This window comes from Triturus cristatus, chromosome 12 (genome assembly GCF_964204655.1).
Source record: "Triturus cristatus chromosome 12, aTriCri1.1, whole genome shotgun sequence".
NCBI lineage: Eukaryota > Metazoa > Chordata > Amphibia > Caudata > Salamandridae > Triturus > Triturus cristatus.
Window position 1 is genome coordinate 220,198,834 of NC_140595.1, and position 24,676 is coordinate 220,223,509.

Consider the following 24,676-nt stretch of genomic DNA (forward strand, 5'->3'; position numbering starts at 1 on the left):
GGGGGAATTTCACTGGTTTTGTACGAGTGAAATGTCCAACTAACTATAACGCCCCTGAAACCTATGGTTTTTTTCAGTGAATTTCGAAGGTTTTTTAAATGCTAATTTCTAACTATAACGTGCCTGAAACCTATGGTTTTTTCAGTGAATTTCTAAGGTTTTTTAAATGCTAATTTCTAACTATAACGTTCCTGAAACCTATGTTTTTTTCAGTGAATTTTAAAGGTTTTTCAAATGCTAGTTTCTAACTATACCTACAGAGGTAGGACATGTGAAGAAAGAAGAAAAAACACACAGAAAGAAGCAAAAGAAATGCAGAAAGATGCAACAGAAGTCTACAGAGAAGAAGAAAAGTGCAGGAAGAAGCAAGACGTGTGCAGAAAGAACTTGGGGGCATATTATCAAGCCAGGTGATAAAATTATCGCCGCCTTAGCGGCAGAAAACTGCCGCTAAAACGGCGATAATGGGCTTGATAATATGCTCTATGGAATTCCAATTGAAGCCCATGTTAGATGTGAAGGACATCTAACCTGAGCTTCAATTGGAATTGCATAGAGCATATTATCAAGCCCATTATCGTCGTTTTAGCGGCAGTTTTCTGCCGCTAAAGTGGCGATAATTTTAACGCCGTGCTTGGTAATATGCCCCTAATTTCTTTGGTGCACGAAAGGTTAAATGGGGATAGTCGAGACCAAAGAAAGATTTCTGGTGGCCTGGGCTAGATTTGGAAGTGGAGATGCATGTGAGAGATAGTGTGAAATGGTGTAATCCTGATAAAGGTCTGGTAACTAAACAGATACCTATGGTACACAGGAAACTTTCAAAACATCCGTGGGATGAGGTTACAATGGATATGGTAGGACCTTTGCGTGGGGAACATCAATTTCCATATCTAATTGTATTATCAGATATGTATTCAAGGTGGGTGGTGGTGAGTTGCGTACATGATATTTCGTCTTCCAGCATGATTAACTTTTACGGTGAGATTTTTAAGTGAGAGAGCTTTCCTAGGTCACTCTTGACTGACAATGGTCCGCAATTCTATTCGTGTGAATTTGAAAAGTATCTTGATGAGTGTGGAATAGTACTTAAAAAATGTTCCATTTATCATCCCGAAACGAACGGTGCCGTTGAGAAACTCAATAAAACACTTAAAGAGAGTGTTCAATTGGCCAAAGCAAATAAATTGAACTGGAAAAGGACTTTGCAGAATCAGAACACTGCATATCGAATGTCATCTTGTTCATCCAAGGGAAAGTCTTCTTTTGAAATGATAAAAGGACGATCACCTAGAACAAAGCTTTGCCCTAGTCAATTGGTATAATTTCCGCACTGTCCCAAGTGGTGGGGATCAACATTCCCTGCAGTATACAATTAAACAAAGTCCACAGGTAGGGGACCCAGATAGTAGGTTCGCTACGGAAGAGGTCCCCAGGGATCTTATCTAACCCTGGAGCCTTAGATGATGCTACCCTACTCAAGGCATCAGTTATCTCCTTGAGGGAAATTATGGGAGCATCACAGCAAATTGACTGGGAAAGGGAGAACTCGTTATCAGTTAGCCCATCCTCGTCCTCTACCCTTAGATATAGAGATTCAAAATGAGCCTTCCATAAAACTGCCCCTATATTGGGTTCTATAGCCAGTTTACCTTCTGAGCAGCCCACATTACCACATTCCAAAAAGTCCTCATGTCATGGGTACTTAGGGCGCTTCTCAGGGTGTCCCACTTATGAGGTTCCCATCCTCTTTTGGCCTTGTCAGTGATGCTTTTGTAGGCTGCCCTTTTTTCTCTTACTAGCAGCCTGTCCTTGAGTTTAATAGCAGAGATGAGAGCTGACTTGGCCATACGGCAGCTATCGCTATACCAGAGGTGTTGTGATTTTATGTTTTCCTTTGTTCTTTTATTGGGATAAAAAATATTAGCCATAGTAGATATTAAGACTTGATGGATATCAAATATTTTAGCGAGGGAGAATGAGATGCCGTTGGTCAAAATAGATTGATTTACGGCCATAAGGAATGGGATGATGGTTTGATATAGAGAGGACAGCTTTTCCTGAGACTGGCAGATTTACCCCATCGAACTCTCCTCCTGCAATTAGTCATTGTTAATCTGGAGTCAGGTGGAGGTTTTGATTCAGATTCGCTCTTGACACAAGGCGAGATCACCTCTAAAATAAGAGCATTATGGTCACTGTCGTAACAGGGCACAATCTTAAAATCTATCTCCCTATGCCAAGATTTTGTATCTACCAGAATATAATCTAAGATAGAGGCATGTCCTATTCTATTAAAGGTGTGGTTCCCAGATGTTTCAGATTTTATGCGACCATTACATGACCTTAATGAATGATTCAATGTGAGGGTGTTCATCTGAAGCACCAATGGGGTCCACGCCCTAGTTGTCAAAATATTGGGCTCTGGAATGGCCCAGTGTAAATCCTCATCACTGAGGTTACCTGCATTCAGGCCATTCGGGGGCTCAAACTGGCAATTAAAATCATCACCGACAATCACCGAGAAATTATCTGGAATGGTGAGCAGAAAGATGGTCAGTTGACCAAGAGTCATTGACTCTTGTCTATAGCCAACCGGTCGATAATAGACATTTATCAGGGCAATTCTGACCTTTGTAGGAAAGATCAGAAAGATGCAAAGGATATCACATGAAGATGTCTCTATCTGTTTGGCTACGCAACCCAAATGCTCACCAACCCAGGTACAAAGTCCCCCTTGAGGGCCTTCCCCTACCCCCGAAAGTGGCTGCTATGCTAAATGTCGCATAGCCTAGTATATGTGTGTCCACCCTAGCCCAGGTTTCCTGGAACATGCAGATCTCATGTCTTTCTATAAATGCCCCCCACTCCGGGTTGTCCAGTTTAGTAGTGAGACCAGCAATGTTCCATGATAATACCCGCAGCCTAGATGGGCCTGCACAGTTATCTAAGTTTTGAGACTGGCCCCCAGTTGTTAATATGCCATGTTCTTGTTGAAGAGGGCTGATCGTCTCCAACCCCATTGGCCTTAAACCGTTGCTATCAGTACAATGGTCAGAAATAGTGGATGGGGATTTTAAGGATACCCACAGTTGGCAATTACGTGCCTGCATGGACTCATGAGGTTGATCAGGCAAGGGTCGGCTAATAAAAGCCCTGTGCCAGCCGTCACTTTCAACTCCTCCCACTCCGTAAGCACACACCTTTGCCTGTTCCACTTCCTGCTTAAGATGTCCATTCTGCTGAGAAAGATCCCCCCCATTGAGTTAGGCTCCCCAAGGGCTCCTTCTGACAATCTAATTTCTCGATCGGGAGCCATGCAGAATCGAGTCAATCTACTGACTCTAAGGTCGCAAATCTATTTGATAGTGGTGGATTGAAAAATAACGGACTGAGTTGATCCTGGCCCGAAATAGTATGTTGCTTGTTCTTATTCCACATCCCCTCCTTGTGGCTACCCCGCTTTCTGTTTTGTGGGTCAGGCTCTAAAAGTTAAAAATAACCCAGCGAAAAAGACCTTAATCCCCCCTCATTCCTGTGGTGGTTCCGGTCTAGGAGAGCTTGTGCAACCAATGGGTTTCTGAAGTTGATCACAATGCAATCCCCTGGCACATCTTTCGGCCTCCAGCCCACCCATCCAACCCTGCACTTCAAAAGGATTTCACCTGCATCTTTGTAAGAAAATCGGCGTTGCTTGGCCAGCCATAATATACATTTATTCTTCAGTTCAAAGTGTGATTCCCTTTGCCCCTTGTTCAGCTCTGGTACTCCAGTTAAAATAAAGACATAGGGTGTTGAGGTCGGGGGAAGATTGATAGATGGCAAAGCTGGCCTCTCTTCACTGGCTTCTGCTCGTGAGACGAACCCCTCATCAGCCCTATGACTGGTCCCCTATCGAGGCAAGTTATCATATATGCTGGCATTGCTGGGTAATTCCTGTGTTTATTTCCATCCTCCCCCCTATGACTAAGCCCCTGAAGATATGTGCCATCATTTGCTATTGGCTTTACTGACTTATCCACTATTTTATTTACAACCTCCTGATTGATCTGATTTGGGGATATGATGGGGGACAGATGGTTTGTAGGTATGGGTTTCAGCCCAGTATTGGGAGGAGCAGCTTGCAATACCTGGTGATTTGCCGACTCAGCCCCCCTTAGGGTTGCTTCTGTCTTGCCTACCCAGGTCTCAACCAAGGATGCAAGCTTATGCACCCGAGCCATCAGAATGTTGAGTCCATCCTTGACAATAACCCTTACTTGGACCTGTAGATCCACCACCAGGTTAGTCACCAAGCTGGCTGCTCTATGACCACGGGTGGACAGCCACCTGGCCCTCCCTCCCCAGAGTCACCATTAGCTGAAGACTCTATAACACACTTCTTGGGTTTGGTCCCTACTCTCACAGCAGTTTTGGATTTCCCTTTTTTAACAGGGCCTGGATGAACAACCTCCGGATGCAAGTCAGTGCTGGATGTTTCCCATACCATTGCACGAGCCCTTGGCTGGAGCTTAGAAGAGTCAGTGGCCAGGACTGGTGATGTGCATGATGTGTCATGGTTGGTCAATGGTAGGTCTAGATCCAGGAATAATGATAAATGCCTTTCGGTTAGTTCAAGTTCAGTGGCTACCACACCTATAGCCCTCTGGATCATCCTGTCAATCGAGGTTGGCTGAAAAGTTGTGGTGGATTGCGAGGGTAGCATTTGTTGTTTCCCAGCACAGATGTCCGTCCCCATTTTTGTATTTAAGGATAACACTTTGGGGTAAATTAAGACTCCTTAACATCTTTTATCCACGTTCTGCCCTAATGCTAGCTGCAGATGAAAGTGGCAACCCCGTACAAACATGAAAAAGTTAGCAGGGACCAAAGTTAAACAAGGCTTGCAAAGGCCACAGGAGAATAAAAGAGAGCTGTGTAGTCCTGACAACAATATGTATGCTAATAGTGTGTAGTGGTACTAACCTTGGGCCCTGCGATGGCTTAATAGATCAAGTCTAGGAATCTCCACAAGCAGACCTCAGAGGGGTGGCCCAGCCCAGCCTCCTCCGGGCTCAGATGGGCGCAGAAGGGCCAGGCCTTGGCCCGGGCTTTCCCTGGGCACGTCTGCGCGCGTCCTGCGCTGAAGGAGGCTCTGTGACCTTTTGTATGCTTCCTGGCGCATTCGATCAGGCGCGTAGCCGGCTCATGGGCCGCAAGGAATGGCAGGTATTGAGGTTCCCCCTGGTCCTGGTGCAGTAGTTTGCTCTCACGCGCTGCGGGAGGCTCTATGAACTTTTGTGCTCCTCCTGGCACGTTCAATCAGGTGCGTTGGCAGCTCACGGGCCGCAAGAAATGCTGGGTATTGAGGGTCCCGGTGCAGTTATTCGCTCTCCTGTGCTGCGGGATGCTCTGTGACCTTTTGAACGCTTCCTGGCACGTTCGATCAGGCACGTTGGCGGCTTACGGGCTGCAAGGAATACCGGGTGTTGAGCTTCCCCCTGGTCCCGGTGCAGTAGTTTGGTCTCCTGCTCTGAGGGAGGCTCTGTGACCTTTTGTGCGACCTCCTGGCACATTCGATCAGGCGCTTTGGCAGCTCACGGGCCGCAAGGAATGCCAGATATTGAGGGTCCCCCGGGTCCCGGTGCAGTAGTTCGCTCTCCCGCGCTGCGAGAGGCTCTGTGACCTTTTGTACGCCTCCTGGCTTGTTTGATTAGGCACGTTGGCAGCTTACAGGATCCAAGGAATACCAGGTATCGAGGTTCCCCCTGGTCCCGGTGCAGCAGCTTGCTCTCCCGCTCTGTGGGCGCTCTGTGACCTTTTGTGCGCCTCCTTACACGTTCCATCAGGTGCGTTGGTGGCTCACAGACCGCAAGTAATGCCAGGTATTGAAGTTCCCCCTGGTCCCGGTGCAGTAGCTTGCTCTCCCACACTGCAGGAGGCTCTGTGACCTTTTGTGCATCTCCTGGCACGTTCAATCAGGCGCGTTGGCGGCTCACGGGCAGCAAGGAATGCCGGGTATTGAGGTTCCCCCGAGTCTCGGTGCAGTAGTTCGCTCTCCCACCTAATGTGGCTTAACACCCTCTTGCGAATAAGGCCCCCTTTCACGCTATACTTAGCGTGAAAGGGGTGGGCAATGAGTGGTGCAGTGGGCGTTCCACAGCAACACCCATTGATTTTGACACTACCTTATATTTACAAGGGCTGCGTAAATATGGGGGCAACGCCAGAATTAAGACCAGGGGAAACCTGGTCTTAAACAGGCGCAACCAGGAGAAATGTTTAATTTCTCCTCGTTTTTGCTATTTCCATGTGTGCTGCGTTGTGCAGCACACATAGAAACAGCAAAAGGCTCTTGATTGTTTATGTGCAGGAAGGTGAGTCTTCCTCTACATAAACAATCAATAAAAAAAGGAAGTTTTACAACTACTATGTGTGCTGCATTAAGCAGCAGCACATAGAAGTTTCAAAATGCCATTTCAGATTGTTCTGGAAGTGGCGGAGCGTGTGGTTAGCCTTTGTGGCTTAACAACACGCTTCGCCGCTTTACTGGTAAATATGCCCCCTGGTCTTAAACGGGCGTAATGAGGAGAAATGTTTAATTTTTCTTGTTTTTGATACTTCTATGTGTGCTGCGTTGTGCAGCAGAAATAGAAGCAGCAAAAGGCCATTGATTGTTTATGTGCAGGAAGGTGACCCTTTCTGCCCATAAACAATCAATGTAAAAAAAATGACGTTTTGCAACTTCTATGTGTGGTGCACTATGGTGCAGTGCAAGGGTGACTGGGTTGGCGCTAGGAAGCTAAAATTAGGGTTGCACTGTTTCCTTGTAAATACGGTGCAGCCCTGCGTTTTGGAAGTGCTGGAGCACGGCGTTAAGCCAGGGTGGCTAACGTCCTGCTCCGCCACTTCCTAGCAAATATGCCCCTTGGTATTGTTGGCACTGATCTCTGCTGGTAGTTTGGCCTTTACCGATTCTCTACCACACATTTTATTGAGACCTGCAGTGGAGTGTATCAAAGGTTTGTGACTGCCAATCAGGATACAGACCATTGATCAGTTACTGGCTTCTAGGTTGAGGTGGTATCTCAAGGGACAGTTGAGCTAATGTTTTCTAAAACCGTTGTATATAGAAAATGTTTAGCTTTGGTTCCGGCATATTTTTTTATTGCGTGTACTGTGATTGATAACACAAACACACTTCTTCCTCAGTTGTATTAGACACTTTAGTGGCGTTGGGCACAAACATATACTCAAGATCACAGGGGTATGCAGTTCCTAGTAAGTACGTAGATAGGTGTGAGGGCATTGGTTCCTACAGAGTAATGCTCCCTGCAGACTCTGTGGAACTTAACTGACCTTAGCAGACGAATCCTTACTTACTAGGGGGCATATCAGCAACGAGGCGATATAAAATTATCGCCGCATTAGCGTCCGTTTTTGGGCAAAAGCGGCGATAATTTTATCGCCTAATTAGCAAGGTCATGCTATCGCGTGAAACCTTGCATTAGTGCCCAGATTCTAAACGCCCAACTTTGCATCTCTAATGAGATGCAAAGTGGGCGTTCCTGACCTGACATGACTGGAGAAATGTCGCTAAGCGACATTTCTCCTATAATCAAGTCCCACGCTATGAAGCATAGCGGCAAGAAAAGTAGCGATAACCCCTGTTATCGCTACTTTCCTTACGCCTGCTTCAGGACTGACTTAGCCATGATATCCTATGGAAGGTGGATATCATGGCTAAGTATGTGAGGCCCTATCATCAAGCTAACGCCAAACTTTGTGAGATGATCGCTGGGTTTCCAGCGATAATCTCACGTTTGGCAGTTAGCGCTAGGATTTTTATCGCTTTTGAGATAAGCTTTGCTAATAGCACGCTATCTCAGCGATAAAGATCCACGTTAACCGGCGATAATTATCCTAGCGCTAAGTGCGCTTAGCGATAATTATCGCCGGTCCTTGATGATATGCCCCCTAGGAACTGCACACCACTGTGATCTTGATTAGCTAATCGAAGTATGTATGCTAGACCTTTACGCGCTCCGAGTCTCTCCCTCTTGGTATATACACTAACATATATTGCCACGTAACAAGATAACGTTCACTTGGAAACACTAGAGGAGCAGATTAGTTCCATCGCTAAGTATTGCCTCTTGCTGGATTTATGGGTAACTCTTTGATACCCTCCATGGAATGCTGGAAGTTTGATGCATGATAGAAAAGCTCTCTGTGACACGAGTTGATAGTGAGATTAAAGACAGAAAGGAGTTGTTTAACAGTTTCTCCTGGAGGGATCTTCACAAATGTAGGAGCATATTTACAAGGGCTTTATCTCCGCTTTGTTGGCTTAAAAAGCCAAAAGAAGCAGAGATAAAACTATCGCCCTATTTACAAGAGGGTGCTAACATGCATAATCACATGTGAGCACCCTTTTTCCCAGTGCCTCCCTTTGCACCTCTAATGAGATGCAAAGTGGGTGTCACTGGGCGTACCCCGGATGGACTACCTTGCAAATATCGCTGATGTTCACATTGCGATATTTACAAGGCAGCCCACAGGATTTTAGCAGACGTAAGATTTTGGTGAAAACGGCCGTTTTCGCCAAAATCTAACGTCTGCTAAAATCCTGACTTACCTATGTTTGACATAGGGGGTGGATTATGCTGATACGACCACAGGGTCGTATCAGCAAGGCTAGCGCCGTTTTGCAGGGAACATCGCTGGAAAACCAGCGATGTTCCCTGCAAAACGGCGATAACCTCGCTGTTTCTGGAATTTTTATCGCCCTGGAGCAACGCGTTGTTAATAACGCGCTACTAGGGCCATACATTTCAGAGATAGCCTGCGATAAGAAATTTATCGCTAAGCACGGCCAGCGATAATTATCGCTGGCCGTGGATAATATGCCCCGTAGAGTCAGGGTAAAGGCTCTCCAAATTAAATCTATGAGAGACATTCCCGTGTTACACAATGGAAAGGTCCCAGATGTCTGCTATCCTAGCCCTCTTCCAGACTATCCCTTACATCAGTGTGTGGGGTAAAATACCACCCTACCTCGCGGTGCACTGTAGAGATGAAAGGTAGATCTTGTCTATGACTGAATAAACAATGTGGTATATTAGCAACAACTTGCGATAAATATCGCAAACCGCGCATAACTCGATTTTTTTTATCGCCTCCTATCGCTGGATTCTATTGTGGAGATAACGCTGTATTACCAACATTTATCTCCTCGGCGATCCAGCGACAGCGGCGAATCCCGTCTTCAACGTGAGATTTCCAGCGATAAAAATCCTATCGCTAAGGAATATCTCGCTAATAGGCAGGTGGGGACTTAGCCGTAGAATCCACTTCCCATTGACTAAAATGGCTAAGTCAGGTTTTTACCAGGTGTAAAATCCTGGCGCTAATCGCGGTTAGCGTGCGTTTTTTTTATCGCGCCGCGGGTATTGCTAATAGGCGATAGCTATGTTAGCGACTGCTTTCAGTCGCTACCAGTTTGGGTACGCCCACTTTGCATGTCATTAGCGATGAATATCGCAGACATGCAAAGCAGGCTCCAAACCCGTCGCTATCGCTGTTAGCGACAGCTTGGTGATTGGGCGATAAAAAAATCGCAGCTTCATTGGCAAAAAGTGCCGATAAAGCGGCGATCTGGCCCTTGCTAATATGCCCCAATGTACCAATAGGATTCCATATTTAAGAGGCACTGGGTAGGCTTAAACATTTTCCCTGGGGATGCTGGCCTAGGAGCCAGCAAGTAGTGCGAAATAACTGAGAAAGTGAGGGGCATATTATCAAGAAACGGTGTTAAAATTATCGCCACTTTAGCGGCAGAAAACTGCCGCTAAAGCGGCGATAATGGGCTTGATAATATGCCCTTGAGAATTCCCATAGAAGCCCACGTTCTGGTGTCAACATGGGCTTCTATTGGAATTCCCTGCGGCATATTATCAAGCCCATTATCGCCGCTTTAGCGGCAGTTTTCTGCTGCTAAAGCGGCGATAATTTTAACGCCGTGCTTGATAATATGCCCCTGAGTTTTTTGGAGTGGTGAACACTATACAGGGACCAACAAAAGAGTCAGAACCTTTGAAGAAAAGATATTGACGAATGATTTTATGTACTAAAAGGTAAGCATTATGAAATTAGGACTATGTCCCACAGGATCAGTTGCTCTCACTGCCACCCATAAGCGCATCAAAGCAGCCGCAGGATCCTCCACCTACCTACCACTACTGACAATTAGCCAGGCAAAAGTAATCCCGACCACCGCCTAGAAAGGCAAAATTCTCAGTGGGAGGCATGGCGTCCATCTGTACAATGCCATTACTACACCCTTTTAAGGCCGTCTTTCCTGCCAGTATACACGTCTCCTACTCTGCTTCGTCTTAAATTTGGCTTAATTATGCAAACTATTGGAAGGGAGTGAGCCTTCATCAAACTCTGTTATAAGCTAAAGGAAGCTAGCCATGAGAGGCTAAGGGGCAGATTTAATAGGTCTGGCACATCTCTGCAAATCAGCAGGGATGAGCCAGAAAACTTGCGGCATGCAAAACTACCCGTGCGCCACCACGGATGCGCCGCATTTACAATGTGGCGCGCCGCGGCACACCAATAGGCAGATGCGTGTCGTATCTGCCGGCGTAAGGTTGGCGCAGTGCTAGAGTCGTGTCACAGGCGCGACGCAACTCCAGCACTGTTCCAACCCGGCCTATCTCCAACATGCTGCGTCTCGCCTTACGCCTGCTTCAAGCAGGCGCAAGGTTTTGACGCAGTGGCGTCGGAAAAGTGACTGAGTGATATCTTGTAGATTTCACTCAGGCACTTTTCCGAGGCTTTCCTGCTACAGACCGCCCACACTGCGACGGTACGCCCACATTATACCTGACGCAGGTATAATGTGGCGTAGGTGTTAACGGAGTGACGCATCTCCCTAGATGCGTCACGTTGTAAATCCGTCGCAGCATGACGCTTGCTTTATGCCGCCGGTGCATCACAGAAGTGACTCAGCGGCGGAGCAAATGCGTCGCAAGTGCCTCGTAAATCTGCCCCTAGATTTCAATCTATGGACTTAAATTAAGGAAAAGACCCACTTCCCTGGTAGAGACTACCTTGCAAGGTCCCTGGCATCACTAGACTTAACTAAGCAATGGGGGACCTTTGCCACCTACTGACAGACTAAGCTTACGGTCAATGCCTGGCTCACATTGGGGTCTTACAATAGGCTAGCGCCTCAGCCATACCTGGCCATAGCCATCAAGGACCAACTGGAAAAAGTCTTCATGCGGTTTCGGATGGGCTGTCAGCGTTCACTTCCACATCTACCCCATGGAAGTGAACTAACATGACAGGGCTATGATGAAAAGCCCCAGAAACTTTGGTCCATCCGATCTGCATTTGTAAAGCCACCATAAAAGATCGAAGAGCAATCCTAAAACCACTCTGGACCCAGAGAGGGCTGCGCCGCTGCAGGCCTGCGATCTTAGCCAATTTCAATGGAACGGATACGCAGCTCAGCTGCAGGCTTACTAAATACCTGAGGGCTTATTTATAAGCTCTTGCGTCACTTTTGCGTCACCGGTGCGTCACTTTTTGTAACGCACCAGCAGCGTAAAAAAAGTGATGCATCTAGGTAGATGCGTCACTTTGTAAACCCCTGCGCCACATTATACCTGCGCCAGGTAGAATGTATGCAGGGTGAGCATTCTGACGCAAGAAAGGGTCGTAGAAGTGACGCAGTGAAATCTATAAGATTTCACTGCGCCACTTCTAGGACGCAAATGCGGCAATATCTTATGCCTGCCTCATGACAGGCGTAAGTCTGACGCAGGTGAATTTCACATGGTACTTGCCCATGTGTAATGCTCCATTGCTGGAATTGCGTCACTTTTGTGACACACTCCAGCAATGCGTCACTTTTGCGCCTACAGATACGTCAGATTTACTGACGTATCTGTAACTCCTTGCGACATGATGCGTCATACAGTAAATATGACGCATCATTCATGTCGCAAGGAGGGCGCACTGAGAAGTGACGCATCACTTGTCATAAATGAGGCCCTTGATTAGGCTTGAGCTGAAGACTCCAAGGCCCAGAACAAGCACCTTTTACAACCAGCGAAGCTGTGGCATTGTACAACTAGTAGCAGCTCTGGACAGTAGTCTGGGACAGCAGCAGAGTTCTACTTAAAGGGTACATCGGTCATTTAAGGCGCCCCATATTTTAGCATCCCTTTCTCCTCATCTTTTATCATGTTTTTGTATAGTTATTAACTGAAGCAGTATTATGCTATTTTTCGGGTGAAGGTTTCTAAAAGCACTCAGAGCAAAGGTTTTAACTAACTAAACTTTAAACTACACAGAAATAGGTTACATTGGTTACTTCCACCGTCCCTAAGAAGGAATATTTCTGTATGTGAAGAACACCAGATGTGTGAATTGGAGGGGTTTATCTAACATATAAATAAAGAGTGCTATTGCCTTAGATCTGTCAGTATGTTCAATGACAGGCAGCGACTGAAGCAGTTAACATTAATTTACATTTTTGGTGCCATTATTTCACTTGTGCATGGGAAATCAAAGAAATAATGATGCATCAACACAGTGATGCCTATGATTGTACCTGTAAAAATAAAAACAATCTGTGTAGAGACCACCACCTGCATAGGGTATTAAGTGAATTCGGATGAAAATGTATTATTGCCTTGCCCTGCAAATTACATTGACTGAGAACATGCCCACCCCTCCAGCCCCTGGCTGAGCGCCGGGTCAGGGCGCTCTGACCAATCACATCACTGTACTGCAGCGTTGTGATTGGCTTAGGGGAGGGAACCTGGCTGCCTGTTTCCTGTTCCTGTCGGACGCAGGAGAGCAGGAGCACAGAAAAGGTGGGACCCGGCCAAAAGGTACTTTGATAAAAAAATATATATATTATGGCGATCCCCTCCCCCACGACCCCCCTCCTTCCCCGTGACCAGCCGCACCCTCCCACCCGCGAGGCATGTCGGCACAACTGAAACAGAATGCCTTTACTGCTAAAAATTCTTAAAGTCGGCCGCCATTGCTAAGGTTGTTAGATGTGTTTAAATTACACAGAAAACATTATGTGCCTGATTCACAAAGGTAAACTTACACTTTTGTATAAGTTTCTGTTTGTTTTGGAGATTACGAACTCCGATTTCATAGAAAGCATACTAGTTCTCCGTCATGACTGTGGAGCCTCCGCCGTCGTAAATGTACTATTCAATCCCAGTTTGTGAATTCCAAAACAAACGTAAACCTACACAAAAGTGAAAGTTTACCATGTGAATCAGGTCCAATATGAGCAAAACTTCCTCCACTGCTCCTGAAGGAGGAGGCAGAAGAAAGGTTCCTAGGGGCATATTATCAAGAACCGGCGCTAAAATTATCGCCGCTTTAGCGGCAGCAAACTGCCACTAAAGCGGCGATAATGGGCTTGATAATATGCCCTTGAGAATTCCCATAGAAGCCCATTATCGCCGCTTTAGCGTCAGTTTTCTGCCGCTAAAGCGGCGATAATTTTAACGCCGTGCTTGATAATATGCCCCCTAATATTTATTTAAGAGGTTAGGATAGAGTGGAGGAATTAACAAATTAACCCTAAGGTGATGATTTCATTATAATTATTAAATAAGCATTGGCAATGCCAATTGGTGTGGCTTTAAAGGAATGCTTTATGGTAATGTGAAGAAGCACTACAAGTAGATAGTATGGGAATTGCTATGTATTTGTGTGGAAGCAAAGAACTGTAGAATAATATTGGTCTAGGTTATAGGGTCAGGTGACAGTTTGACTGGCAAGCCAGACCTAAACATTTATGTAGGTTATTGAGTGCTCCTTCCCTTCTGCGCTGCTGCCAGGGAAAGCACCGTAAATTATGTAGGTCTCTTGGGGGCATATCATCAAGGGCTTCATCTCCGGTTTTCTGGCTTTAAAAGCCAGAAAAGCGGAGATAAAACCAACGCCCTATCAGCAAGAGGGTGCTAACATGCGTATTCATATGTTAGCACCCTTTTACACTACGCCTACCTTTGTATCTCTAATGAGATGCAAAGTGGGCGTTCCTGACATACACTACATGTCAGGAGAGCAATAACGCGTCTTTGCGCTATCAGCAAGGATGCCCTTGCATATTAGCAGATGTTAGTTTTTGGAGAAAACTGCTGTTTTCTTCAAAAACTAACGTCTGCTAAAATCCTGACTAAGCCACCCCTAACATTGCGGGTGGATTATGCTGATATGACCACAGGGTCGTATCAGCAAGGTTATCGCCCTTTTTTACAGGGAACATCGCTGGAAAACCAGCGATGTTCCCTGCAAAACGGCGATAATATCGCTATCTCTGGAATTTTTATCGCCCTGGAGCAGCGCGTTGATGATAACGCGCTACAAGGGCGATAAAAAGCAGAGATAGCCAGCGATAAGAAAATTATGGCTAAGCACGGCCAGCGATAATTATCGCTGGCCGTTGCTGATATGGCCCTAAGACCCTCCAATAGTATTATGTCAGGTGCGTGGCCCCTGAAAGTTCAAGCTGAAGAATTAGGATAAACAAAAGGATCAGAGCTGTGAGGGGGACAATCACTTTATTTGTGGACGCACACAACTTCTGCCCGGTCAAAACATGAACTTCTGGCTCCCAACAAGCCCCGCTCTAGTGATGCTCACATAGTTGTCTGGTGACAGTTGGGCTGTCAAGACAGACTATAAAACACATATAAATCATGACTGTATATACCATGCACACCCATAGGATAGACTGGTAAAATCTGATGAAAAGTTCAGGTAGACTAAGCTGTGGATCAGCCAAAAGATTTAAAACATCTCTCCTGCATCTTATACAGAGGACACCATCATAACAATAAAAAATGAGAGGCTAGTGTCTCGAAATATGATTGATGTGGTAGAGGTGCAAAGATGACGAAGAAACATAGGGCCTGATTTACGACAAAGTAACGGAGCACGGTGCCGCAAGCCTTTAGGCTGTCCCGCGCTGCGTTACTTTGGAAGCAAAGGGATGCGTCATATCTACAACGATATAATGGATCCCTTTGCTCTCCTCTGCGCTGGCGCACAATTGGCTGCCATTCGCCTGCACCAAGGTGCAAGATGCCTGCGTTGAGGGGGTGATTGTTTTTGTGCAGGAAGGTACACCTTCCTGCACAAAAATAATTGCAAGAGGTGTTTTCCTCTTTCTATGAGTGCTGCAGAATGCAACACGCATAGAAAGAGGAAAAAAAAGGCGAAATTAAAACATTTTTCCTCGTTGCACCTCCCTACACTTTCCCTGGGGAGGCGTAGCAGTCGGACGCATTTCCAGGTTTACAATTTCTCGTAAATCTGGAAATACGACAGAATCCATGAGTCCTGCGTAGGAACACCCACAGCAACACCCATGGCATGTCCCTTTCATGGAAAGTGATGTGTGATAAGGAGTCATATTTACAAAGCCACGAAAAGCCACCTAAGGTATCTTTACGTGGCTTTGTAAATATGTGGCAGCCATTTGCTCCACTAATGCGTCACAAAAAGTGACGCTCCGGCAGCCAAAGGGCTTGTAAATATGCCCCATAAGTTACTGTCTAAGGGGTAGATTTACAACTTCTGGCGCATCTCTGCTAATCAGCAGGGATGCGGCAGAAGAGTTGCGATGCATCTGCCCACCCGTGCGCCACCACTGATGCGCCGCATTTACAATGCGGTGCACAGTGGCGCACGGATGGACAGATGGCTGTCGCATCCCCCGGCGGAAAGGCGGCGCATTGCTGGAGTCGCGTTGCAAGCGCGACGCAGCTCCAGCAAGGCTCGGGGTGCCCCTATTCCTAACATGCTGTGTCAATCCTTACGCCTGCTTCAAGCAGGCGCAGGGTTTTGACACAGCATGGCCGTAAAAGTGACTGAGTGAAATCTTGTAGATTTCACTCAGCCACTTTTCGGAGGCGTTCCTGCGCCGGAACGCTCCCCCCTGTGCCGGAACGCCCACATGTGGCGCAGGGCTTTACAACGTGACGCTTCTCCCTAGATGCGTCACATTGTAAATGCCCCGCAGCATGGCGCTGGCTTTGCGCCGCCGCTGCGTCACAAAAGTGACGCAACGGCGGTGCAAATGTGGAGTACGGGGCTTGTAAATCTGCCCCACAGTTGGTAAGTTAAGGTCGTTGATTGCTGATTCTGTTTGGATAAACTGGCACCTAACAGTAAAATATATCAAAATAAAATGATGTAAACGTGTCAATCAAGAATGCGCTATTTTCACAAAGTAGCTTATTGGACTTCTGCGTCAAAAGATTATAGGACTGCTACCTTCAAACCTTTTCAGATTTATTTATGGCTATACTTGCTTTTGTTGCATTGGATCTAATATTTCTCTATCCTTAGTGTGAATGTCTTTTTAATCAAGTAGATTTGTTTCTTTCAATGTCTGTATTCTACTTTTTCCCATCACTGTAACAGCAGTATATCTCGGCACAAGCCAATAAAACAGAATAGCCATATATATTTACCTAGTTCCTGTTCGAGATCACAGGCTGATCTTCCTGAGGAAAGAAAAAAAAAGATCATTTCAGACTGCTTAGCTGCAGGCGAATTACAGAGAAGGGGTGAGCATGGAAATGAAACTATGGGAAATATGTCTTCCATGAGAGTACAATGACACCTTTCTTTGTCATACCCAATATTAGCCTAGTGCACATTAAGGAGCATATTATCAAGCCAGGTGATAAAATTATCGCCGCTTTAGCGGAAGAAAACTGCCGCTAAAACGTCGATAATATGCTCTATGGAATTCCAATTGAAGCCCATGTTAGACTCCTTCACATTTAACATGGGTTTCAATTGGAATTCCATAGAGCATATAATCAAGCCCATTATCGCCGTTTTAGCGGCAGTTTTCTGCCGCTAGAGCGGCGATAATTTTATCGCCTAGCTTGATAATATGCCCCTAAAGGTGCTATTTATCGCATCTGATATATAACGATACCAGGGAGATCCGTTATTTATTGTGTGCAATAAATAGAATCTATTACAAGTGTGTGTGGCATAACATGCAGAATTTGGTGTTTAAAGCAATCAAAATCTGCATGATATGGTGAATACTGTACACTTAGCCCATGTTATATTTCAACAGGTTTGACCTGATGAAATTTAATGAAGGTTGAGGTGTTTAAAGCATCAGATAATTATTGGATGCGTTAAATACAAGCAAATAGGGGTTTACGCAGGAACAATGACCCACTCGTAATCGGGCCCATTAGGCCTCGATTACAAGTTTTGTGGTAAAAACCAAGGGGCATATTATCAAGACAGGCTACACAATTATCGCCGCTTTAGCGGCAGAAAACTGCAGCTAAAACGGCGATAATGGGCTTGATAATATGCCCTATGGAATTCCAAGTGAAGCCCATGTTAGGTGTGAAGGACATCTAACCTGAGCTTAAATTGGAATTCCATAGAGCATATAATCAAGCCCATTATCGCCGTATTAGCGGCAGTTTTCTGCCGCTAAAGCGGCGATAATTTTATCGCCTGTCTTGATAATATGCCCCCACCAACCTTGCACATAGCGTAAATAATGATTCCAAGGGGTTCGCTATATAGTACGTGTTAAACAACACTGATTATGAGTTTCTACAGTGTACAATGGGCTCGTTATTTAGAACCTTTATTAAATGCCAAATGTGTGTTATTTAGAGCACTTAGTTGAACATATAGCTTATCGATTTTTGTAGGAATAGTTCATTTTATTGTGGAAGACTATAATAATTGCGATTTTGCACATCTGATTATACATGTGCCTCTTAAGGAACGGCCATCGATCGAGAACAAGTGGTATATCTTGTTGCCCTATTAGCCCTAATCACGGGGCATATTATCAAGGACGGCGTTAGAATTATCGCCGCTTTAGCGGCAGAAATCTGCCGCTAAAGCGGCGATAATGGCCTTGATAATATGCCGCAGAGAATTCCAATAGAAGCCCATGTTGACAACAGAACGTGGGCTTCTATTGGAATTCTCCAGGGCATATTATCAAGCCCATTATCGCCGCTTGAGAGGCTGTTTTCTGACACTAAAGCGGCGATAATTTTAACGCCGTCCTTGATAATATGCCCCCACATTTCTTTGAGAAGAACAATTATCCAGGGAAGTAACTGGACAGTTAAAACTAACCCTTGGAATCCCCTGTAATTATTGTCGAGGCATATAGATGAAATGAAATGACCAATGGATGAGCGCATTTTTGTGAATTGTAAATATGTGTAATGTATTTTAATGTGTTTTGAACTTTAATGGTCTTGTAGGCTGAAATAAAGTATATTGAAAAAAAGTGTTATTTAGAGCATGTACCCGATAAATGGTACATGCACAAAGTGATCAGGAAGTGCCATTTTTCGGTAATTGAAGGTTCCTGGAGTGATGGGTTTGATGGGCCATGCAAGAAGCTGGCAAAGATAGCAAACTGTTTGGGGCTCACTTTGTCAGAGGAGCTATGGCGTTGAAGGAGTTCTCCCTTGGAGCCCGTTTCGATGATATTCTCAACGCAGTGGACTGGTCTTCAGACTCTACATTTAGGAGGTTCTATTTCAAACCAGTCCCTAATATGGCTTCGCTGGTTGTGGATAAGCTTTAAACCAGTGTAATCCTCAACTCTGGTCCTGAAAGAGAATGAAACATTTTCTAGCTATCGTAATGGGGGGTTTTAATTCTATCAAAGACATGGAGTAAGGATTAACTCTCCCGCTATTGCATATTCCCTTTCTAAGAACAGGAGAACTACGTATGGGTAGGTATGGATTAATCTGTTCATATTAGTCTTGTACAGTTGCGTTGCTTCTTTTGTGATGAAGCTGAATCCGGACATCTATGTTCTGTAAGCATAATCTTCATATGGATTCATACATCTCCATTCCTTCCCGCTAGGATCTGGTGCGTTGAAATAGGATTGATGATGCCACCATCCTTCTTTAGTCCCAGGAAGAAAAAGGGGGAGGTGACAGCAACAAGAGACTATGGAGATACCATGGCTTCAGCTGAACAGACATTTTTTAAGTTTGAACTGTGACTTCTTCCCAAGGGTTGTGGGAAATTAAGGGGCATATTATCAAGCACAGTGTTAACATTATCGCCACTTTAGCGGCAGAAAACTGCCGCTAAAGCGGCGATAATGGGCTTGATAATGTGCCGCAGAGAATTCCAATAGAAGCCCATGTTGACACCAGGCTTCTATGTGAATTCTCAATGGCTGCTGTTAATAAAGTAAAGAAAGTACAGCGTAATCCTTGCCTCTGTGTCGTTAATAGCATTGAAACATTCTGCTTCGAAAGCTAGGAAATTTTTAATTCTGCCATGTTTTAAAGAAAGATTACAAGCCCTTTAGCACTGGTTAGCAGTGGTAAAATGCGCATAGTCCTAAAAGCCAACTAAAACAGGTTCAGAAACCAGGAGGATAAAGGCAAAACGTTAAGAGAAACCCTTGCAGAAAGGAGCCAGTCCAATATGTTACCACAAGCAGAAACCTGCCAGACTCTTCTATTGTGGTCACAAGCAGAGAAAGGAAGCTCTAGTCTCCGAATCCTGAGCTGAAGGAGATGATATGGGGCATATTTACAACCCCTATCACCACCACAACGTCACTTTCAGTGATGTTGTGATGGCGATAGGGGCTTTGCCTTATTTACAAGGCAGCGTTAAGCCACTTAATGTGGCTTAACGCTGCCTTGTAAATAAGGCCCCCTTTCACGCTGTGGCAATGGGTGTTGTGGTGGGTGTTCCACTGCAACACCCATTGATTTTTACGCTGCCCCCTATTTACACGGGTGGCGTAAATAGGAGGCAGCGCCAAAATTAAGACAAGGGAAAACCTGGTCTTAAACAGGCGAAACGAGGACAAATGTTTTATTTGTCCTTGTTTTTGCTGTTTCCATAGAAACAGCAAATTGCCATTGATTGTTTATGTGCAGGAAGGTGTCCCTTCCTGCACATATACAATCAAAACAAATAAATTACATTTTGCAACTTCCATGTGTGCTGTATTAAGCAGCACACATAAAAGTTACAAAGTGTAATTTAAAGATTGTTTATGTGCAGCAAGGGAGACCTTCTTGCACATAAAAATCTTCCCCTCAATGCAAACACCCTTGCACTATGGTGCAAGGGTGCCTGCATTGGCGCTAGGCCGCTAAGTTTAGCACCAGCACAGGAGGAAACGCAGGGCTACACCATATTGTTGTAAATATAGTGCAGCCCTGTGTTTCTGAAGGAATATGTCTCATTACATCGCATACTGATACCACGCGTGCTATTACAACGTGTGTATTACTGCACGATGTGAATGACAACGACATGCCATTACATTTCAAAATTTTACCACGACTATGCCTTTACCACGCATGCCATTACAACGCAAAGGCATGCATGGTAAAGGTACACTCATGATAAAAGTTTGCAAAGTAAGTGACTCTACCTTACCCTACCCCAAACCCTAATGTAGTACCCCTGCACACCCCTTCCCCGACCCCAGTCCTCTCCTTACAATAACACTACACCACCCTGCACGACCCCAGACACTAACCTAAACCACTACCCTACACTACACAAATACCACAACACTACACTAAACCTTAAAACACTACCCCCAGCACGACCCTCCCCATTCCCCCAGTTGGGTCCCTACACTCAAACACTACCCTGCATGACCCTCCAACTCTACCCTAGATCCTAAAACACTACCCTACACTACACAAACACCACAATACTACCCTAAACCCTAAACCACCACCCCAAGCACGACCCTCCCCCTTCCCCCGGTCCAGGCCCTACACTCAAACACTATCCTGCACAATCCCCCCAACACTACCCTAAATCCTAAAACACAACCCTACACTACACAAACATTACAACACGACCCCAACACTATCCTAATCCCTAAAAAAATACCCCCCACCCCTAGCCCAATCCCACTTACCTCTCTCTCCTCGTGGTTCCTCTCTCCTGGTTCCTGCGTCTGAGGGGCGGTGCATGGTGCACGTCGATGTGAGGAAACGGAACAGCCTCAGTTTCCTCACAACGATGTGGATCGCCAAAACATCGCATGCGTTGTAAAAGCGCATGCGATGTAATAGCATGCGTAGTAATGGCTACGCGTGGTTACATCACATGCATTGTAACGCATTCAATGTGATATCATGCGGGGAAACAGCCGCGTTGTAATGGCTGTTTCCCTTCTGAAGTGGCGGAGTGCGGCGTTAAGCCAGGAAGGCTAAAGCTGCACACCGTCACTTCATTGTAAATATGCCCCTATGGGTCATAATTACAAGGGCATTGCGCCACTGGAGCATCACTTTTTCCAATGTTCCGTTAGCCCAAGGCCCTGCTCCATATTTACAAAGCAGCATTGAGCTACTTTGCGTGGCTTAACGCCGCTTTGTAAATATCACCCCCTTTCATGCAGATTGCTGCGTGAAAGGGGTGTGTAATGGGTGTTGCTGTGGGCATTACACCGCAAAACCCATTGCTTTTTGTCACTGCCCCAGATTTACAAGGATCTTTAAATCTGAGGTAGCGCTAAGAACTAACGCCACTGAATAGCAGGTGTTAGATAGGCACAACGAGGAGAAATACTTTTATTCTCCTTGTTTTTGCCTTTTCTATGTGTGCTGCATTCTGCAGCACACATAGAAAGAGCAAGTCGCCGTTGAAGATTGTTTAAGTCAGTAGTCTCCAAACTGCGCTGCGGCATGCTGGTGCACCGCCAAGACCAGCCAGGGTCCCCGTGGTCACAAAACTATCAATGCTGAACACCTTGGGGCTAATTTATGAGCCCCTGCGCCACTTTTGCACCTTTGCACTTTTTGTGACGCACCTGTGGCGTAAAACATGCGCCATGTTGCGCCATATTTATAAAGTGACGTATCTAGGTAGATGCGTCACTTTGTAAACCCCTGCGCTACATTATACCTGCGCCCGGTATAATGAATGCAGGGTGGGCGAACCCTGCAAGAAAGGGTCGTAGGAGTGGCGCAGCGAAATCTATGAGATTTCGCTGCGCCACTACTAGGACGCCAATGCGTTAAAACCTTACGCCTGCCTGCGTCTTAAGCCTGGATGCCTCCCTGGATCTGCGTCTGGAGCCTGGATGCCCCACTGGACCTGCGTCTTTAACCTGGGTGCCCCACTGGACATGCGTCTGGAGCCTGGTTCCTCGCTGGACCTGCATCTTGAGCCTGGATGCCTCCCTAGACCTGCGTCTGGAGCCTGGATGCCTTGCTGGACCTGCGTCTTGAGCCTGGATGCCTCACTGGACCTGCGTCTGGAGCCTGGAGTGGTATGTGGAGGAGCTGTGAAGTCGATGAGCCGTGGCGGGAGACATTGGTGCACGACGATCACCAGTACCTGGTGGTGAAGTCTGGCAGGTCGCATGGAGCCACGTAGCTGACCTGTGTGAGAAGACCGCCTTGCGACCCTTGGAGCAGTTAATGGTAGAGGCACTCCTGCGCACCAACGTAGTGAGGTCCGAATCGCATACTACAAACCACTACACCGGGGTGCACAGAGGGGATTACCAACGGTGTGTGCCGTCTCCCTGCATCACAGGCCGGATGAGGTTGGGCTGGCCGTACGCTGTGGAGGCTGAGGCCCCTGTGCTACAGTGAACTTGTGTGGTGTGAGCCCTGCGCCTTCACGGCTAAGGCAACCCTGCTGCATCAATTGCATCGGGAGGTCCACCAGCGTAGTAGGCGGCGACTGCTGTACCCAGCCGAGTGAAATCACACCTGGCTGAGGCTCCTGCTGGCTGAGTCACAGATTTGGAGAGAGTGCAGTGGATTGCGCCACGGTGTCAATGTCCAGGTAAGGAGAAGGTGGGACGCGTAGCACAAGAGGGCCGGGGGGTGAGTCGCTCATGCCTAACACACGTAGATGACACACCCCCAGTGGCGGCTCTTCTGCTATGGCAGAAGATCATTGCCCCACCGCCTCAAGCAGTGCAGAAGAGGAACAATCATCACATGATGATACCTCAATCAATAAATCAATCAGGGGAATTGTAAGCGCGCTACTCACCCATGAGGGTATCAAGGTGCTGAGGGGGTTGGGGGGCGCAGAACTGTTAGCCGAAGCGCCAGGTCGTGAGGGTCTTCCTGAAGGTGTTCAGTGAGGGGGCACCTCTGATGTCTGCCGGCAGCTCTTTCCAGGTCTTGGATGCAATGTGGGAGAAGGATCTGCCACCTGCTCTGGCTCTGTGGATGCGTGGGGTTTTGGCCAGTTCGAGTTTGGAAGATCGGATGTCTCTTTTGGGTACGTGGAAGTTGATTCTGCCGTTGAGGTATTTGGGTTCATTATTGTGTAGGCCATTGTCGGCGTGAGTGAGGATTTTGAAGGTGACTCTTTTCGCCACGGGGAGCCAGTGGAGTCTACATAGGTGTTGGCTGATGTGTTCGTGCCGGGAATGCCGAGGATGAGTCTGGCGGTGGTGTTCTGTAATGTCTGGAGTTTGCGGAGTAGGGACTTCTAAATGCCGGCGTAGTATGCGTTTCATTAGTCCAGTCTGCTGGTGATGAGTGCATGGGTAACTGTCTTCCTTGACTACGGGGGGCTCCATTTGAAGGTCTTGTGGAGGATGCGGAGGGTGGTGAAGCAGCTGGAGGTGACGGTGTAGACCTGTCGGTTCATGATGAGGGATGAGTCGAGTACGATGCTGAGGTTTTTGGCGTGGTCCGAGGGGGTAGGTGTGCTTCCAAGGGTGGCAGACACCAGTTGTTGTCCCATGCTGAAGGGGTGGTTCCAAGGACGAGGACAACTGTCTTCTCGGCGTTGAGCTACAGGCTGCTGTTGGTCATCCAGACTTCAACGTCATGCATTCCTTTCTGGAAGTTGAGTCTGGCGGTGGTGGGGTCTTTGGTGAAGGAGAGGATGAGCTGGGTGTCATCAGCGTAGGATACGATGTTGAGGCTGTGTTGTCGGACGATGGTGGCGAGGGCGGCCATGTAGATGTTGAAGATGGTTGGGCTCAGAGATGACCCCTGTGGGTCTCCGCATGTGATTTCCGTGGGATTGGAGAGGAAGGGTGGCAGTCTGATCCTTTGGCTTCTTCTGGTGAGGAATGATCGGATCCAGTCTAGGGCTGTTCCTTGTATGCCGGCATCGTGTAGTCTGGTGACTAGTGTGCGGTGGGAGACGGTATTGAAGGCCGCTGAAAGGTTGAGTAGGATGAGGGCTGCGGAGTGGCCTTGGTCCAGGAGGGTGCAGATGTTGTCTGTGGCGGCTAGTAGAGCGATCTCGGTGCTATGGTAGATGTGAGGATGGCAGGGGCCGGTGGGGGCCGAGTGGATGCCTTTCATGGTCGAAGCGGTGTATTCGGTTGTGACTGGCGTCCAGGTGACGATGGTAGGCTGGCTGGTGTGTCGGGGGCGGGGGCCGGCTGTGGCATCTGGTGGATGGTCGGCGAAGTTGTTGTAGAGTTTTTTGATCTTGAGGTGGAAGTAGGTTCCACGCTTATTGCAGAGGTCTTGGGACGGGGTGATGTCTGTGGCTTTGCTGCGTGGGTTGGTGAATTCATGAATGACCTTGAAGAGTTGCTTGTAGTTGGTGGAGTTTTTGAGGATTTGGTTGTGGTAGTCCGTCATTGCGTCCTTGTAGGTGGTGTAGATTTCAGGTGTCTTGGTGTTTCTCCAGTTCT

The 24,676-nt window shown here is 46.8% G+C and overlaps 1 protein-coding gene across 1 annotated transcript in view; it reads right to left on the minus strand.

Moving 5' to 3' along the window:
* The window catches only part of LOC146775741 (butyrophilin subfamily 1 member A1-like), a 163,664-nt gene that overhangs the window by 65,376 nt on the left and 73,612 nt on the right, over nucleotides 1-24,676 (minus strand). Inside the window, exon 4 of the mRNA XM_085637865.1 lies at nucleotides 16,509-16,541. Coding sequence (XP_085493991.1) covers nucleotides 16,509-16,541 — 33 coding nt within the window. The remainder of the gene's footprint in view (nucleotides 1-16,508; nucleotides 16,542-24,676) is intronic.